The sequence below is a fragment of the Daphnia magna genome, linkage group LG7 (assembly GCF_020631705.1).
Source record: "Daphnia magna isolate NIES linkage group LG7, ASM2063170v1.1, whole genome shotgun sequence".
Taxonomy (NCBI): Eukaryota; Metazoa; Arthropoda; class Branchiopoda; order Diplostraca; family Daphniidae; genus Daphnia; species Daphnia magna.
The window spans coordinates 6,600,942-6,620,658 of NC_059188.1; the positions used below are offsets into that span (position 1 = coordinate 6,600,942).

At 43.6% G+C, this 19,717-nt stretch overlaps 1 protein-coding gene across 3 annotated transcripts; it reads left to right on the forward strand.

Moving 5' to 3' along the window:
* Positions 1-3,229: 3,229 nt before the first annotated feature.
* LOC123474666 lies at positions 3,230-4,506 on the forward strand. 3 transcript variants are annotated; one of them, XM_045177059.1, is made up of 4 exons: positions 3,230-3,673; positions 3,739-3,901; positions 3,983-4,172; positions 4,245-4,506. In XM_045177059.1, the coding sequence occupies exons 1-4, from the start codon at positions 3,385-3,387 to the stop codon at positions 4,431-4,433; spliced, it is 831 nt and encodes a 276-aa protein (XP_045032994.1). In that variant the 5' UTR covers positions 3,230-3,384; the 3' UTR covers positions 4,434-4,506. The 3 variants fall into 3 exon arrangements, with proteins under 3 accessions (XP_045032994.1, XP_045032993.1, XP_045032992.1); XM_045177058.1 differs by having other exon boundaries at positions 3,238-3,673; positions 3,736-3,901; positions 4,248-4,506; XM_045177057.1 differs by having other exon boundaries at positions 3,286-3,673; positions 3,736-3,901.
* Positions 4,507-19,717: the final 15,211 nt, after the last annotated feature.

Sequence of the window (19,717 nt, forward strand, 5' to 3'; positions counted from 1 at the left end):
TTGAAACAAATTTTGGCCGAGGTCGCACTCATCACGGTAGATTGGTCTCCCACTGATGAGGAATTTAGATCAGTGGTTGAATTCAAAAATCTCCGAATGAAGAACCAAGCAAAATAAAAAGAGAATGGAGGCACCCTTGAATTTTTTGAGCTAACAATAAACAATGGCCGCCCATTTATCCGACCCACCTCAGCGCCATCTACTCTTCACACCAACGGTCAACGTTTATCCAAGCAGACGAAATCAACACCAGACCCTAAGATGGTAGCTGAAGCTGTATCTCAAAACCCTATTTCGAAAGCGGCGAAAAGAAGAAGTAGAAGAGCCACCCTCGAAATGGAAAATATTCCATCCCCCGCCATTTTGTCTACAACAGAAAATGGAACAAGTACACCCAAAGTAGTTTAAAAGGATGGAAGAAACCTTTCCTCACGACGGGATAGTCTTCGTGAATCGGATAGAAGAGCGACTAATTCATCCTCAAAAAACGTACGGTTCTCATCACCCCAACGCAACCCGTACAGAAGCCGCCAACGTTCATCGGACTCCCGTCGATGGTCTTCGTCACCCCGGCGCAACCCCTACAGAAGCCGCCAACCGTCACCGGACTCCCGTCGACGGCAAACATCACCCCAGCGCAACCCCTACAGAAGCCGCCAACTGTCACCGGACTCCCGTCAACGGCAAACATCACCCCAGTGCAACCCCTACGGAAGCCGCCAACTTTCACCGGACTCCCGTCGACGGTTATCATCACCCCGGCGCAGCCCATACGGAGCCCGCCAACTTTCACCGGATTCCCGTCGACGGTTATCATCATCCCGGCGCAACCCATACAGAGCCCGCCAACTTTCATCGGACTCCCGTCGACGGTCTTCATCGCCCCGGCGCAACCCCTACGGAAGCCGCCAACTTTCACCGGATTCCCGTCGACGGTTATCATCACCCCGGCGCAACCTCTACAGAAGCCGCCAACCGTCATCGGAACCCCGTTGTCGGCTTTCATCACCCCAGCTGAACCCCTACGGAAGCCGCCAACTATCACCGGACTCCCGTCGACCGTATTCCCCAATCAGCCAACGAAGACCCTACTAACCAGCAGACTATCGCCGGCACCATCACGACCACGACAACAAGGAAAATTACGTTGACAACGAGCAAGAAAAACACACACCAAGAAATCACTGTTACAAGAAATTATTTTGAATGATGGTAATGCCGTGCTTGATGACGCTATTAAAGAAGGCCTTTTGAAAGGCCTTTCTTTTATTCCGTTCCAAAAAATCAACCAAGAAAAAATAAATCAAGATTTGCATTCTTTACAACGGCTCATCAATCTTATACTATTTTGGCAACTAAGGAAAAACTCTGATCACCAAAAAAGTGCCATATCTTCTTTTTTAAAATCAGAATGGTCACCAACTGGTCCCCTCACGAGTGATTACCCCATCTGGAAAAATTTTGTCGACCGCTGCCGTTTACCTTCAAGAGGTGTCAACAATATTTCTCCACACGTCATCAGAGCTTGGGAAAAAATTTACAAACGACCCTCGTTGGTTCGTTTTGAAAGCAGACAAGGGCGGAAAAACCGTTATTTGGGGTCGCCATGACTACCACACCGAAGCCCTTCGCCAACTCAACGATGGCTCCACGTACCAGCCGCTCACCCGTGAACAAGCGGAAGAGAAAATTTCTTCACTGGAAAAAATCAAGAACCAGCTGATTCAACATCTCTCCCGTGACGGCTGCATCACTTACAGTGAAGCGGGGCGCCTCCTTAAGGAAAAAAATAAGATACCATGTATCTATTTTCTACCCAAGGTACATAAACCGAAGAGACCCGACACGAATATCTTCGCGGGTCGCCCCATCATGGCCTCCATCGGTTCAATCTTCAAGTCGTTGGATGTTTACTTAGCAATTTTGACAGCCCCTCTACTGCCAAAAATCCCCTTCTCTCTGATGGATACGGCGGGGTTGATTAACGAGGTCAGCAAATTAACAAATCTGCCTAGTCAGGCATTTTTGTTCTCAGCTGATGTCGAAAGTCTATACCCGTCAATACCTTGGAAGGAAGGCTTAAGGGCCAGCAAGATTGTTTACGAGAAAAACTTTGAGTTTTTGTGTAATTGGTGTGTAAAAACCACCTTTTACTACCACCAAGACCTTTTTCTTCGAAAAATTCTACGTACCATTCTGGAAAACAATGTATTTCATTTCCAGAATGCGTCTTGGTACCACCAACTTAAAGGCACTGCCATGGGTTGCAGTATGTCCGTTTACTTCGCAAACTGCACCATGTACCAGCGTACCATCTGCATATTGCCGCCGCTATCACCGCCTAATTTTCTATATCTGGGGAGATATATCGACGACCTCATCGGCGTATGGATCGGCCCCCCGGGCCTCATTACCGCCATTTTTGCCCCGGTAATTGATGATGACATCCGCCTTACATACGTCCTTGGTGGCAAAATCATCGAAGCCCTAGACCTAACTCTAGCATTGGAGCCGGATGGGAGCATTTCGACGAGATTTCGACGGGATTGTACAAAAAACCATTGGAAGGAACACAATTCATCCATTGGAAGTCCAATCACACCTCGGCAACAAAAAACTCGATCCCCTACGCTCAACTGCTCCGCCTAAAGAGAAATTGCACGTTCCAAAAAGACTTTTTGAATAAAGCAAAAATTCTTTTGGATCGCTTCCGCTGCCGCGGTTACCCTCAAAGGGTCCTACAAAAGGCCATGGAGCAAGCAAACAAAAAAACTAGGGAGTCACTGCTGAAGAATCAACCTCTTACAGAAGCGCTGGGGATGATGTTTGCCGTTGACGGGAGTCCGGTAACGGTTGGCGGCTTCTGTAGGGGTTGCGCTGGGGTGATGTTTGCCGTCGACGGGAGTCCGGTGACGGTTGGCGGCTTCTGTAGGGGTTGCGCCGGGGTGACGAAGACCGTCGAAGGGAGTCCGATGAACGGTGGCGGCTTCTGTACGGGTTGCGTTGGGGTGATGAGAACCGTACGTTTTTTGAGGATGAATTAGTCGCTCTTCTATCTGATTCACGAAGACTATCCCGTCGTGAGGAAAGGTTTCTTCCATCCTTTTCAACTACTTTGGGTGTACTTGTTCCATTTTCTGTTGTAGACAAAATGGCGGGGGATGGAATATTTTCCATTTCGAGGGTGGCTCTTCTACCAGAGTCATTAACTATGGTTACACGACTCTTATGGCGGAAGATTCTCTCGGAGACGGCGTCGTCTTGATGGGTCCTCTAAGGACATGCCTCCTTCAAAATCTATACCGCCCCCCTCGAATACCTCCCAATTCTGAGCGCATCTAGCGGTGATAGTCTCAAACTCTCAGTCTCAACGTAGAACATAAAATGGCGAAAGCTAAGCCATCGTCACGTAACTGTGTAGTTTTCAATTGCATTAATAGGTATTCAGGAAATGACGAAAATAGAGAGAGTTATACATTATTTCGAGTGCCAAGCAATAGTTTTAATACATGGCAAGAGCTAATGCCAAACGTTAAATTACAGAAAACGTCGAGGCTGTGCAATCGCCATTTTGACGATTCTGACATTGTCAAAGGGTACGATATTCTAGGTTTGTTTCATCCTTTCACCCACTGGAGATTACGTGCAGGTTCAAATCCTAAGTATCATCTCGGTAATTTTAATATTAAGTTAATGCATATTTATTTTAAAATAATTGGGTAATTTTCTATACAGAAGTTGGCATTGAACAACCAAAAGTAAGGAAAAAAGCTTTGCAAGATGTGACTTATGCTACCAATCTACCGGCTTCCACACTACACATATTGGCAAATGTTCCTATAACTGTCAACCAGCACCCTCTGAAAAGGTCTCGTGTTAGTAAATTACTCACTATTGAGAGGTATGTGTTGGATCAGTCTTCTCATCTGAACGACCAGTTTCATTTAATTTGTTCTTGTCCAAACATTCTATCCGAACACAGGAGTAAAGTGCTACAGCTTGTGGACCTGTATGGTGTAGCTGTCAATGAACACGGTGTTTCTCAGCCAGTCACAGTCATTCCTACTCACCAACTTCCCACAGTCGCTTCTTCTCTTCCACCACAGTTGCTTCGTACTGCTTCCACATCTTTTGATTTATTGGTCGAGTACATTGAGCCAGTAACACCCAAGGTATTTCTTTCATTAACATAGCATAGCTTGTTACTTGAAGTTGTTTTTTTCTAATTCATTTATTTTATCCAGAAGACGGTGATATCTCATTTTGATAAGCAAGCTGCCGAACAGTCCCAGAACGAAGGTGTTGATCAGATGCCGAATGTCCTGCAACCGATGGCTCAAGTTGCACAGGAACTGGAAAGACTGAATAACCTCCTCTTGTCCAAGCAAAAAGCTAAAGTAAAAGCTAAATTTAAGGAAGGAAAGCTCGCTTAATGTATTGCATTTCAAAATGTTATGTAATCGATGTGGACACCATAATAAAATCAGTCGGTTGCTTTCAATTCAATTATTGTTATAAAATATTTATTTGTGTATCGTAAAAAACAACCCATTTAAGGTAGTAAACAAGCAAAGTAATAGATAAAAGTGCCCCAAAATGTATAAATGTTGTTGGAAATTTCAAATGTGGGCAGCAACTCAGCAAGGGTGGCGCGTCGCGCGTGACACATAGTATCGTTACACACCCACTAGGTGGCAGGATTTGACGGGAGGCAATCAACACAAGACGACGACAAAAGCTTATGGAAGCCATAAACGTTGAGTCCGGTAACCATAGTAAATGGCTCTGCTTCTACTTCTTCTTTTCGCCGCTTTCGAAATAGGGTGGTGGGATACAGCTTCAGCTACCATCTTAGGGTCTGGTGTTGATGTCGTCTGCTTGGATAAACGTTGACCGGTGGTGTGAAGAGTAGATGACGCTGAGGTGGGTCGGATAAATGGGCGGCCATTGTTTTCTGTTAGCTCAAAAAATTCAAGGGTGCCTCCATTCTCTTTGTATTTTGCTTGGTTCTTCATTCGAAGATTTTTTAATTCAACCACTGATCTAAATTCCTCATCAGTGGGAGACCAATCTACCGTGATGAGTGCCGATGGATCACCCCAACCGCCGGTGCCGCATAGCCCGCTGATCTTCATCCGTTCCGTCAATGCAACACCTGAGACAACCAGCACACCAAAAAAAAATTCAAGATCTGCTACCAATGCCAGCCCCTACATCCATCACCACTAACAAAGATATTCAAACTTTGTCAAGATTGATTGCTGATTACAATGCCATCCATGACGCACGCCAGCGTCATGCCCTTTAACTGGCCTAATATTTCACTTCACTGAGAGGCACATTAAAAAAGGTTCACATCGGAGTGCTTGGTAACTGGTTATGAGTCTAATGACTCATTACATTGTTGCCTAATATTATTATATCTGATGACATAAGACTAAAGGGAATTTTTCACATCCCGACAGGTAAAGTCATTGAGTGACCTTGTCATATCGAAAACGGAATTTAAAAACTTATCGCGGGGGGTCTAAATTTCCTTCGATTTTCTTCAAAATTGGTAAAAATATGTAGTTTTACTAGTTAAATAATAATATGTTAAGGCACGATTTTTAAAACTAACACGCAGTCCAAGCGTGCCGAAAAACCGTCAAAAACACCCATTTTGACACTCTATGAGTTGTCGGGGGGTCTAGATTATATTTTTTTTAAGAAAAAAAAATAGGGTAGTTATTCAACCTATAAGTAATCTCAATAAAAAAAGGCCCATATGAAAATAAAAAAAAGTTCGGGAATGAAACAGACTAATATACAGTTGATAAAAAAGGGCGTAGCTCAAATTCTGGTAGCCAGTTTCCAAGTGATGGCAGAGTTGACTCGCAGGGTGACGATGAAGAAAGTCAAAATTTCACAGGAAAATTGAGTCGCTGTGAGAAAATGTCGACCTTGGTTCTTGTTCCTGGAAAAGTGTAGTCAAAAAAGCAAGTGTCAGCAAAAAGAAGGGGGTGTGTCTCTTAAAAAAGACGCAACAATCCACACTTCAATAGCGGTAACAAGCGATCAGCGTAATCTCTCCCAGCAGCGCAAAGACAGAATAAATCCAATGGAAACTAGCTTCTTTTTTAAAAAATACTTTATTAAAAAACCATTCGCGACGGCTAAACAGCCTCAAGATGGTATAAAGTTAAAAAAGCAGAAATGAGCCTGGCCGCAAAAATACAGATGTATATACAGTTGATAAAAAAGGGCGTAGCTCAAATTCTGGTAGCCAGTTTCCAAGTGATGGCAGAGTTGACTCGCAGGGTGACGATGAAGAAAGTCAAAATTTCACAGGAAAATTGAGTCGCTGTGAGAAAATGTCGACCTTGGTTCTTGTTCCTGGAAAAGTGTAGTCAACGTTGGTAACAGGGAGGGTAGTTACACAAAATCCAAATAAAATATCGAAAAAATGTTGCAACTGAATAAACAAGCATACGGAGGGGTAGCTGGAAGAATGCCGATTCAAACATGATGATTAGGATGGTCGTACATTAATCAGAAGGTTCCACAAAAAGGTTTTACAAACGGTTAAAGGAACTTAGTAAAAATTTTTTGGGCCCCCGTACTCGTTATCTTTCTGAGATCCAAAAAAGGTAAACCTGAGTTTCAAAATCGAACGGGTAGATCCAAATTAAAAATTAAACCACTCAAATTGAAGATCTAGTTGAGATACACTTGAATCAAGTATTGAAATTGATGTGGCATAATTTAAAATGGGGGAAACAAGGCAAAAGGCAAAATACCGCATTTACTGTGTAAAGGGGTACCCTGAGCAAGAGGTCCATATGCTTCCACCCCTCAAAATTTAACCCGATGGAAAAAAGAGAAAGTAAATGTTGCTCCAGGAAGGGGGATGAATGCTAATTCAGAAAAGGTGCAGTAGATAGATAAAAAAAATTTTTTCTAGGAACTGCAGCCAGTTTTGAGGTTTGTAACAAAATATTTTTTTCCGAAAAAGGGGAAACGTAAAACTTTTCCGTTTTTTCACAAAAAGTTGAGTAAAGATAAAAACAGAGGTATGAAAATGTAGCCCGAAGAATGCTGATTCAGAATCCGTGCTTAGAAAAATTGTACCTCAACGGTAAGATCTCGAAAAGAGAAGTTGAAGAAGTTACAAAAATTTTCTAGTTAGGGAAACGGCGGCCGAAGGCCGCCATATGCCTGTGGCAGGATCTTAATATCCAGAGTTGTAAGGAGGATTAGGAATGAAAGCGGAGACATCGGATAGGATATATGGTTAGGTTTTTATAATAATCTCGTTTAAAAAAACGAGACTGATCCTCTGTCTTCAGCTGCTTTCAGGGTTAAAATCAGTTATATCCCACTGATTTGGAAAAAGGGGAAATTAGGGGAAAATGGGTTAGGTTAGTTTAGGTCAGGATAGGTTAGGGTATAGAAAAAGATGATGGAGTTAACCCGGCTTGTAGGTCGGTCCAACTTTGGAACCGAGTGAAGGGCTTACTCTGAAAGCTATTCTTGGTGTGTTCAAGGGGATGGGGCAGCCAATTTTCTCTGTTCTTTCCATGATGAGTGGACCCAATAAAAGCTCGTTGTAAAAGCGGTTGATTTCCGTTTTGAGGGTACGAGAAGATTGTTCGTCATAGTCAAAGACTACTGTCAATCTATTTTCGTTTTTTTGGGCTTCTGTAAGAGGTTGATTCTTCAGCAGTGACTCCCTAGTTTTTTGTTTGCTTGCTCCATGGCCTTTTGTAGGACCCTTTTAGGGTAACCGCGGCAGCGGAAGCGATCCAAAAGAATTTTTGCTTCATTCAAAAAGTCTTTTTGGAACGTGCAATTTCTCTTTTGGCGGAGCAGTTGAGCGTAGGGGATCGAGTTTTTTGTTGCCGAGGTGTGATTGGACTTCCAATGGATGAATTGTGTTCCTTCCAATGGTTTTTTGTACAATCTCGTCGAAATGCTCCCATCCGGCTCCAATGCTAGAGTTAGGTCTAGGGCTTCGATGATTTTGCCACCAAGGACGTATGTAAGGCGGATGTCATCATCAATTACCGGGGCAAAAATGGTGGTAATGAGGCCCGGGGGCCGATCCATACGCCGATGAGGTCGTCGATATATCTCCCCAGATATAGAAGATTAGGCGGTGATAGCGGCGGCAATATGCAGATGGTACGCTGGTACATGGTGCAGTTTGCGAAGTAAACGGACATACTGCAACCCATGGCAGTGCCTTTAAGTTGGTGGTACCAAGACGCATTCTGGAAATGAAATACATTGTTTTCCAGAATGGTACGTAGAATTTTTTCGAAGAAAAAGGTCTTGGTGGTGGTAAAAGGTGGTTTTTTACACACCAATTACACAAAAACTCAAAGTTTTTCTCGTAAACAATCTTGCTGGCCCTTAAGCCTTCCTCCCAAGGTATTGACGGGTATAGACTTTCGACATCAGCTGAGAACAAAAATGCCTGACTAGGCAGATTTGTTAATTTGCTGACCTCGTTAATCAACCCCGCCGTATCCATCAGAGAGAAGGGGATTTTTGGCAGTAGAGGGGCTGTCAAAATTGCTAAGTAAACATCCAACGACTTGAAGATTGAACCGATGGAGGCCATGATGGGGCGACCCGCGAAGATATTCGTGTCGGGTCTCTTCGGTTTATGTACCTTGGGTAGAAAATAGATACATGGTATCTTATTTTTTTCCTTAAGGAGGCGCCCCGCTTCACTGTAAGTGATGCAGCCGTCACGGGAGAGATGTTGAATCAGCTGGTTCTTGATTTTTTCCAGTGAAGAAATTTTCTCTTCCGCTTGTTCACGGGTGAGCGGCTGGTACGTGGAGCCATCGTTGAGTTGGCGAAGGGCTTCGGAGTGGTAGTCATGGCGACCCCAAATAACGGTTTTTCCGCCCTTGTCTGATTTCAAAACGAACCAACGAGGGTCGTTTGTAAATTTTTTCCAAGCTCTGATGACGTGTGGAGAAATATTGTTGACACCTCTTGACGGTAAACGGCAGCGGTCGACAAAATTTTTCCAGATGGGGTAATCACTCGTGAGGGGACCAGTTGGTGACCATTCTGATTTTAAAAAAGAAGATATGGCACTTTTTTGGTGATCAGAGTTTTTCCTTAGTTGCCAAAATAGTTTAAGATTGATGAGCCGTTGAAAAGAATGCAAATCTTGATTTATTTTTTCTTGGTTGATTTTTTGGAACGGAATAAAAGAAAGACCTTTCAAAAGGCCTTCTTTAATAGCGTCATCAAGCACGGCATTACCATCATTCAAAATAATTTCTTGTAACAGTGATTTCTTGGTGTGTGTTTTTCTTGCTCGTTGTCAACGTAATTTTCCTTGTTGTCGTGGTCGTGATGGTGCCGGCGATAGTCTGCTGGTTAGTAGAGTCTTCGTTGGCTGATTGGGGAATACGTTCGACGGGAGTCCGGTGATAGTTGGCGGCTTCCGTAGGGGTTCAGCTGGGGTGATGAAAGCCGACGACGGGAGTCCGATGACGGTTGGCGGCTTCTGTAGAGGTTGCGTCGGGGTGATGATAACCGTCGACGGGAATCCGGTGAAAGTTGGCGGCTTCCGTAGGGGTTGCGCCGGGGCGATGAAGACCGTCGACGGGAGTCCGATGAAAGTTGGCGGGCTCTGTATGGGTTGCGCCGGGATGATGATAACCGTCGACGGGAATCCGGTGAAAGTTGGCGGGCTCCGTATGGGCTGCGCCGGGGTGATGATAACCGTCGACGGGAGTCCGGTGAAAGTTGGCGGCTTCCGTAGGGGTTGCACTGGGGTGATGTTTGCCGTTGACGGGAGTCCGGTGACAGTTGGCGGCTTCTGTAGGGGTTGCGCTGGGGTGATGTTTGCCGTCGACGGGAGTCCGGTGACGGTTGGCGGCTTCTGTAGGGGTTGCGCCGGGGTGACGAAGACCATCGACGGGAGTCCGATGAACGTTGGCGGCTTCTGTACGGGTTGCGTTGGGGTGATGAGAACCGTACGTTTTTTGAGGATGAATTAGTCGCTCTTCTATCCGATTCACGAAGACTATCCCGTCGTGAGGAAAGGTTTCTTCCATCCTTTTAAACTACTTTGGGTGTACTTGTTCCATTTTCTGTTGTAGACAAAATGGCGGGGGATGGAATATTTTCCATTTCGAGGGTGGCTCTTCTACTTCTTCTTTTCGCCGCTTTCGAAATAGGGTGGTGAGATACAGCTTCAGCTACCATCTTAGGGTCTGGTGTTGATGTCGTCTGCTTGGATAAACGTTGACCGTTGGTGTGAAGAGTAGATGGCGCTGAGGTGGGTCGGATAAATGGGCGGCCATTGTTTTCTGTTAGCTCAAAAAATTCAAGGGTGCCTCCATTCTCTTTTTAATTTTTCTTGGTTCTTCATTCGGAGATTTTTGAATTCAACCACTGATCTAAATTCCTCATCAGTGGGAGACCAATCTACCGTGATGAGTGCGACCTCGGCCAAAATTTGTTTCAAGGCCCCCTCTTCAGCCTCAATCAAATGGGTGGTGAGGGTGACGGCGCAACACTCCATTGCCTGATTAAGACTCACAACCAATTCAGGGGAAGCTATTCGGTGCATAGCTGGAATTTGGAAAGGTCTAGGCAAAGGTAGAAACGGTGGTTTACCGTCGGCCAGTTGAAGGGCATGACGCTTGCGTGCGTCATGGATGGCATTGTAATCAGCAATCAATCTTGACAAAATTTGAATATCTTTGTTAGTGGTGATGGATGTAGGGGCTGGCATTGGTAGCAGATCTTGAATATTTTTGTGTGTGCTGGTTGTCTCAGGTGTTGCATTGGCGAAACGGATGAAGATCAGCGGGCTAAGCGGCACCGGCGGTTTGGGGGATCCTTCGGCTGATGACGCGCTGGTGCTTTCAAGATTGGGTGGGGCCCCAGGAAAAATTTCGTCATCATCGGGTAGCTCGGGTTGATCGGGTAGAACCGTGTTGACAATAGTGGACCAATATGGACTTCGTGACATGTATTCACATTCTTGATAATTTGGAGCAATGGCGAGGGCCTCCCATTTTCCTTCAATAGGAGTCCAGGTTTGTGATGGTGCGATCAAATACTGATAGGTGCGGGGGTTTTTCTTGGTCTTAAATGGCATGACCGGAACCTGAATTAGACATATTTTTACGGTAGTGCATGATGGACTGTCTCGTAAGCAGTGGTAAAACAGGGAATGTTTTCCCGATAATCCATGTGGGAGACGTAGAAAAAGACCCGTGCCTTTTGTTTTTCGAGAGTTGCGGTAAAATGTCTCGAGAGAGAGACAATCGTCAATGTCATCCATGGTAAAGGAGAGTGGTCACTTGATGAGCAAAAAGTTAAACAGCAAAAAGAAGGGGTGTGTGTCTCTTAAAAAAGACGCAACAATCCACACTTCAATAGCGGTAACAAGCGATCAGCGTAATCTCTCCCAGCGGTGCAAAGACAGAATAAATCCAATGGAAACTAGCTTCTTTTTTAAAAAATTCTTTATTAAAAAACCATTCGCGACGGCTAAACAGCCTCAAGATGGTATAAAGTTAAAAAAGCAGAAATGAGCCTGGCCGCAAAAATACAGATGTATATACAGTTGATAAAAAAGGGCGTAGCTCAAATTCTGGTAGCCAGTTTCCAAGTGATGGCAGAGTTGACTCGCAGGGTGACGATGAAGAAAGTCAAAATTTCACAGGAAAATTGAGTCGCTGTGAGAAAATGTCGACCTTGGTTCTTGTTCCTGGAAAAGTGTAGTCAACGTTGGTAACAGGGAGGGTAGTTACACAAAATCCAAATAAAATATCGAAAAAATGTTGCAACTGAATAAACAAGCATACGGAGGGGTAGCTGGAAGAATGCCGATTCAAACATGATGATTAGGATGGTCGTACATTAATCAGAAGGTTCCACAAAAAGGTTTTACAAACGGTTAAAGGAACTTAGTAAAAAATTTTTTGGGCCCCCGTACTCGTTATCTTTCTGAGATCCAAAAAAGGTAAACCTGAGTTTCAAAATCGAACGGGTAGATCCAAATTAAAAATTAAACCACTCAAATTGAAGATCTAGTTGAGATACACTTGAATCAAGTATTGAAATTGATGTGGCATAATTTAAAATGGGGAAAACAAGGCAAAAGGCTCCGCGTGAAAATCGGACATGCCGAAACCGACCGAGTCAGCTACCGGAAGGAGCGTTCGCACGGCTCCTCCGCTGGATAGAGCGCAATCACGCGATCGCAGCTATCGAAAAATTTTCACGATCCGACGCACCGTTCAGCTGCTATGAATTTTTGAAAATTAATTACGAACGCGGCTGCGCTTTTGACGTCGAATTCCTAGAATTGGCAGGTAGAGGCCCATCATCATTTTTCGAGCTTTAAAAATAGTTTGCGGCCGAACGGTGTATCCGATCACGGCGGGACCTTCACCATCGGAACCAGCTTGACTATCCGCATCCAATGATACCGGTTTCGTGATAATTCGTGACCGAAAAAATATTTGGATAGAAAAAATCCCATGGGGGTTGGACCCAATGGGATAGACGAGCCAGGCACTTGTGGGAGTCGGGGAATTGGTGTGAACGGGCAAACTAAATCATAACTCCCGAACGGTACCGTTGCTAGCGCTGACATTCATACTGCCGGAATCAGCGTGAGCCAACGCATCGAACGGTGCCAAACCCATCATGATTAAAAAATATAAAAAATACAAGAAGGAAAGAAGGTCAGCTGGGGGTCAAGTAATTAACCAGCGCCTCACTGCTCCATTTTCCAAGAATACGAAAGAAAAATTTACAAACATACACGCCAATGTCGGCAGCGGATCAGCGCACGCACCTGTAATAGCCACCGATGAACGCGGCTCGTTTTCACCATCATTTTTTTTTTACAATTCTAGATTTAATTTACACGAAGGTATAGTGCTATGCACTTCTTGTCCCTGAGTGTAAATATTAAAATTCTTTAGTATTTTAATATTACCGAAGGCATTACCGGATTTATGCCCGATTAATTTACAATACGCTACAAAAAAAAGAGGAGGAAATATAAGGGGGAGGAAAGGGGGAGGGACAAGGGGGAGGGACGAGGAGGGAAAGGAGCTGCAGCCAGACCAAAACCAGGTTCCGGAGAAATTCGGCGGAAAAAAGGCGGCAAAATTCATAAGAACCGTTTACAAAATTCCGGGAAACGGGCCTTTTTCCGCTGAAATTTTAGCGCACTGTCGCCATGTTTGACCGTGAATAACTTTTGTACGTGAACTCGGATCGCCCTACGAATGGGAAAATGACAAATTAAGCCGGGCAGGAGCAGCTGGACCGTGAAATCCGCGTGAAAATCCGACATGCCGAAACCGGCCGAGTCAGCTACCGGAAGGAGCGGTCGCACGGCTCCTAATCGGGTACCGCTGGATAGAGCGCAATCACGCGATCGCAGCTGTCGAAAAATTTTCGCGATCCGACGCACCGTTTAGCCGCTATGAATTTTTGAAAATTAATTCCGAAGGCGGCTGAGCTTTTGACGTCGAATTCCTAGAATTGGCAGGTAGAGGCCCATCATCATTTTTCGAGCTTTAAAAATAGTTTGCGGCCGAACGGTGTGTCCGATCACGGCGATATTTTCACCATCGGAACAAGCTCAACGAGCCGCATCCAATGATACCGGTTGCGTGATCATTCGTGACCGAAAAAATATTTTAATACAAAAAATCCCATGGGGGTTGGACGCAAGGGGATAGACGAGCCAGGCACTTGTGGGAGTCGGGGAATTGGTGTTAACGGACAAAAAAATCATAACTCCCGAACGGTACCGTTGCTAGCGCTGACATTCATACTGCCGGAATCAGCGTGAGCCAACGCATCGAACGGTGCCCAACCCGTCATGATAAAAAAATATAAAAAATACAAGAAGGAAAGAAGGTTAGCTGGGGTCAAGTAATTAAATTAACCAGCGCTTCACTGCTCCGTTTTCCAAGAAAACGAAAGAAAAATTTACAAACATACACGCCAATCTCGGCAGCGGATCGTCACACGCACCTGCAATAGCCACCGATGAACGCGGCTCGTTTTCACCATCATTTTTTTTCACAATTCTAGATTTAATTTACACGAAGGTATAGTGCTATGCACTTCTTGTCCCTGAGTGTAAATATTAAAATACTTTAGTATTTTAATATTACCGAAGGTATTACCGGATTTATGCCCGAAAATTTACAATACGGGCACAAAAAAAAAGCATACATGAGGAAAAAAAAAGAGGAGGAAAGATAAGGGGGAGGCAAGGGGGAGGGACAAGGGGGAGGAACGAGGAGGGAAAGGAGCTGCAGCCAGACCAAAACCGGGTTCTGGAGAAATTCGGCGAAAAAAAGGCGGCAAAATTCATAAGAACCGTTTACAAAATTCCGGGAAACGGGCCTTTTTCCGCTGAAATTTTAGCGCACTGTCGCCATGTTTGACCGTGAATAACTGTTGTACGTGAACTCGGATCGCCCTACGAATGGGAAAATGAAAAATTAAGCCGGGCAGGAGCAGCTGGACCGTGAAATCCGCGTGAAAATGAGACATGCCGAAACCGGCCAAGTCAGCTACCGGAAGGGGCGGTCGCACGGCTTCTCATTGGGTACCGCTGGATAGAGCGCAATCACGCGATCTCAGCTGTCGAAAAATTTTTGCGATCCGACGCACCGTTCAGCCGCTATAAATTTTTGAAAATTAATTCCGAACGCGGCTGCGCTTTTGACGTCGAATTCCTAGAATTGGCAGGTAGAGGCCCATCATCATTTTTCGAGCTTTAAAAATCATTTGCGGCTGAACGGTGTATCCAATCACGGCGGGACCTTCACCATCGGAACGAACTTGACGAGCCGCATCCAATGATACTGGTTTCGTGATCATTCGTGACCGAAAAAATATTTGGATAGAAAAAATCCCATGGGGGTTGGACGCAATGGGATAGACGAGCCAGGCACTTGTGGGAGTCGGGGAATTGGTGTTAACGGACAAAAAAAATCATAACTCCCGAACGGTACCGTTGCTAGCGCTGACATTCATACTGCCGGAATCAGCGTGAGCCAACGCATCGATCGGTAACAAACCCGTCATGATTAAATAACATAAAAAAATACAAGAAGGAAAGAAGGTCAGCTGGGGGTCAAGTAATTAACCAACGCCTCACTACTCCATTTTCCAAGAAAACGAAAGAAAAGTTGACAAACATACACACCAATCTCGGCAGCGGATCGTCGCACTCACCTGCAATAGCCACCGATGAACGCGGCTCATTTTCACCATCATTTTTTTTCACAATTCTAGATTTAATTTACACGAAGGTATAGTGCTATGCACTTCTTGTATCTCTGTATCGGTAATGGAGCTTATTTACATGAAGGTATTGTGCTATGCATTTCTTGTCCCTGAGTGTAAATATTGAAATACTTTAGTATTTTAATATTACCGAAGGTATTACCGGATTTACGCCCGAAAATTTACAATACGCTACAAAAAAAAAGAGGAGGAAACATAAGGGGGGGGCAAGGGGGAGGGACAAGGGGTAGGGACGAGGAAGAAAAGGAGCTGCAGCCAGACCAAAACCGTGTTCCGGAGAAATTCGGCGGAAAAAGGCGGAAAAATTCCTAGGAACCGTTTATAAAATTCCAGAAAACGGCGTTTTTCCGCTGAAAATTCAGCGGCTCGTCTCCATGTTTGACCGTGAATAACTTTTTTACGTCGACTCGGATCGCTCTACGAATGGGAAAATGACATATGAAGCCGGGCAAGAGCAGCTAAACCGTGAAATCCGCGTGAAAATCGGACAAGCCGAAACCGGCCGAATCAGCTACCGGAAGGAGCGGTCGCACGTCTCCTCATCGGGTACCGCTGGATAGAGCACAATCACGCGATCGCAGCTGTCGAAAAAATTTCGTGATTTGACACACTGTTTAGCCGCTATGAATTTTTGAAAATCAATTCCGAACGCGGCTGCGCTTGGGACCTGCAATTTCTGGAAAAAGGCAGGTAGAGGCCAATCATTATTTCTCTGCTTTCAAAAATCCTCTGAGCCGAACAGTGGATCCGATCACGGCGGGACCTGCACCGTCGGAACCAGCTCAACGAGCCGCATCCGATGATACCGGTCTCGTGATGATTCTTGACCAAAAAAATATTTGGTTGGAAAAAATCCCATGGGGGTTGGACGCCATGGGATAGATGAGCCAGGCACTTGTTGGGAGTCGAGGAATTGGTGTGATCGGGCAAAAAAATTCATAACTCCCGATCGGTACCGTTGCTAGCGCTGACATTCATACTGAAGGAATCAGCGCAAGCCAACGCATCGAACGGTGCTGAACCCGTCATGAATAAAAAATATAAAAAATACAAGAAGGAAAGAAGGTCAGCGGGAGGTCAAGCAATTAACCAGGGCCTCACTGCTCCATTTTCCAAGAAAACCAAAGAAAAGTTTACAAACATACACGCCAATCTCGGCAGCGGATCGTCGTACGCACCTGCAATAGCCACCGATGAACGCGGCTTGTTTTCAGCATCGGGAAACGTCTATACGGCTGACACGCCTTGCGAAACAGGATAAAAAAAGTCACTAATAACGGGAAAATTTTCCCGCTGCTCGTGTTTACTGAATACGGCATCTGGTGGTAGTTTTGAGTTTCACTTAGTCATTCAGTCATTCGGGACTTTGATAGGTTGTCAGTTGTCATATTAATAACAATTAACACAGATGCTGTAGTAGTAACGTATTTAGGTAAAGTATTGTATACGGATATCGAAAAGCGTTTATTACTGTCATTTAATTGGTCTTCTAGCTGAAAAGCATACATGCTTTACCGTAGGGCGTACAAAGAAAGTTTCATTTGCTCATACTATTTGGAGGCAACCTATACATTAGGTAGAAGCATTTAATTAAGTCCACAGGTTGTCCGCCTTCGAGATTTGGATGGGCAGACGTCAATGGCTGAACCGGGCTTCATAAAATGCTAATAAAACAAAGGACAAACGACAGCCGCTGTCACCATTTGTGAACAAACACAAATTAAAAATTAACCAACTCATCTTTCAAAACGAAAAATACCTTAAACAATGGGCTTTTGCATGGAGAATGTAAGTTTAGGAAAATTTCATCCCAAAAAACGAAAACTCGGGACACAATAGGTAATTATTGGATTATTCCAAGGTGTCGTCATTCAACCCACACTGTTTTAAAGGCAGTTTAATGATCTGTTTTGCCTATGATATTTCCAGGGCAAATGCTTGGAAACCTATACTGGACATAAGAAAGGAAAATATTGCATCTTCGCCAACCTTTCAGGTACTGGAGGAAAAGTAGGGCATAGTTTAACAAATTGATGTAAGTTAATGTATCACTCTTTCTATAGTGGATCGTGTCCGGTTCTGGAGACAACATGGTTTAGATTTGGAACTTTCAAACGAAAGAAATTGTTCAAAAACTTCAAGGTCGTAGAGATAAGACTTCTCATTAGCCGGTGGCCGCCGTTTTGTACATGTATTACAGTTTTGAATGGGCCTCGTTGGCACTCACGAATTGTTTTGTGCTGCATTCCAGATGTCGTGTTATGTACTGGATGCCATTCTACTGAAAATGTCATCGCATCTGCTGCACTGGAAAACGATAAGACTATCAAGCTGTGGCGCTGGGACACATAGACGGACCTATCTTTTTAGAAACATACTAATAAAAAAAAATGGACGATGAAATGCTTTGTTGATGCGTGTACTACTTTATAGGAGAATTTTTGACAAAAAAGTGATGCAAGCATTGTCATGATAAAAAAAAAAGTTGCCCGGCATTCTTGACTTCTCGTGGCCACTCCTCGTCGACATTACTTTTTTTTTTATTGAATTTTCGTCGAAGTATCTGTACACAAATCCTTAACTGGGGTGGTAAAGGCGTTGCGAGATACGTTCCATGTTTATTGCGTGGACTGTATGCCAGGATATGACGTTTTTCTTTACCTGTTAATAAACAGATTGAAATAACGACAATAGTTGATTAAAACCAATGCTAACTTGTAACGTCTGGAAAACATCTAGGACGGAAATGGGCTGAAGTGCAGTAATCTGTTGATACAGGCAAGTTAGAACGCCGAGCCTCGCTGTGCATTCTGAATTGTCTGGGGTATGAACTAAAAAAGTTAAGCGAAATGAGACATCGTCAGGTGTAAAAATGTCACAAATTTTTACCTGTTACTCGTACTGTCATGGGCCGACCAAAGCATTGTCTGGGTTATGCCAGACACACGGGGTGGCTCAGCTTACTGGAATCTGAGTTCCATAACTGGGGAAAAAACATCGAAATGAGACATCGTCAGGTGTAAAAATGTCATACATTTTTCCCTGTTACTCGTACTGTCATGGGCCGACCATGAATTGTAAAGCGAAGGATTAAACGTCAGCTGACCAATCGAATGCATTACTTTGTTCTATCGAATGCGATATCCTTTACGGTTGGTAGCAATGGCAGCAATCAATTCTCGTTGAAGCACATGCTACTGAAGTTACCATCGTCCGATTAGGTGAGAATAATTTCCCCCAGTGGTCCTATGCAAATAATAGGAAATTTTAAACATTATGTTCACTGAAACAAACATGGGAAACCATATTTGTTTTAGTTCACAAGTGATTAAGGGAAACAAATCTGACTGAAACAAACATGGTTACCCACCCAGCTAGCAGAGTATATTTCCCAAATATTGCTAAAATATTATATTCCTACAATTGAGATGTTGGTAAAATAATTTTTTTAAATATTTATCCAATATATTTTTGCACCCGAATTTATTGGGTCACAATATTTTTAAAGTTATTTTACTTCTATTGGTAAAATAACAGATTTCTTACTTTTCAAATGTTGGCGAATGTTATTTGCTTTATATTTAGCTGAAAACTGCATACATCGTATTTTGCAGAGGAAGTTATTATTGGAAAAATATGAAAGAAAAAAATTTACAGTCCACAATTTGTTTATTTTTCGATTCATGTTTCACGGCGATGTTGGACATAGAATTCAACTATCTGAATCTGATGAACCTGAACTAAAGTACGAACTAATACAATCAAAATTGTTCCTCTTGTTTTTTCTGAAATTGGCTGCTTCATTTCCAGATGATTCCACGTCTTCCTCCGACGATTCAAAGATGTCACTTGCTGAATTTTTTGAGAGATTTTTTTGTTGAATCTGTCCTTCTAATTTTTTTCGTTGATTTTTCTCTTTCTTTTCTCTGTGCCCCCATTTTTATCTCCAGATTCAATAAAAAACTTTTGTAAAGACGTTTTGAATTGATTGGGGTCGTATTTATCGTGATGTCGGGATAAACAGGCAGCTAAATATAAAAAAGTGTTTATCATTATTATTTCATTTTTATAACTTATATAAATTACGTCAATTATTACCACTAATGCAAGCCAAGATAGTTGGGCAAGATTGAGAAAATTTGTTTTTCTGTATTCCTTTGTCACGAATAACAGATGTTCCTTTAAAAGTACATAGCTGGGATAGCGGTATGGATATCAGAGTAGCCATCATGTTTTTGGCAGTTTGATATACTGAAGTACCAGGTACCATTTGTAGGAATGCCAACTAGAATTTAAAGTTACGTTAATAACATTACACATTGGTTTTCTTTCTGTGAAAATGTAGAAATAAATATAGTGTACGTACCAAATCGTTCTTTATAGAAGCCCCATCATCGCTAGCTATGCT

Coding starts and splice junctions, on each gene's coding strand:
- LOC123474666 (XM_045177057.1), top strand. CDS start 3,385: ATGGCGAAAGCTAAGCCATCGTCACGTAACTGTGTAGTTTTCAATTGC. Junction 3,902..3,982: donor AAATTACTCACTATTGAGAG/GTATGTGTTGGA, acceptor ATCCGAACACAG/GAGTAAAGTGCTACAGCTTG. Junction 4,173..4,244: donor TTGAGCCAGTAACACCCAAG/GTATTTCTTTCA, acceptor TATTTTATCCAG/AAGACGGTGATATCTCATTT.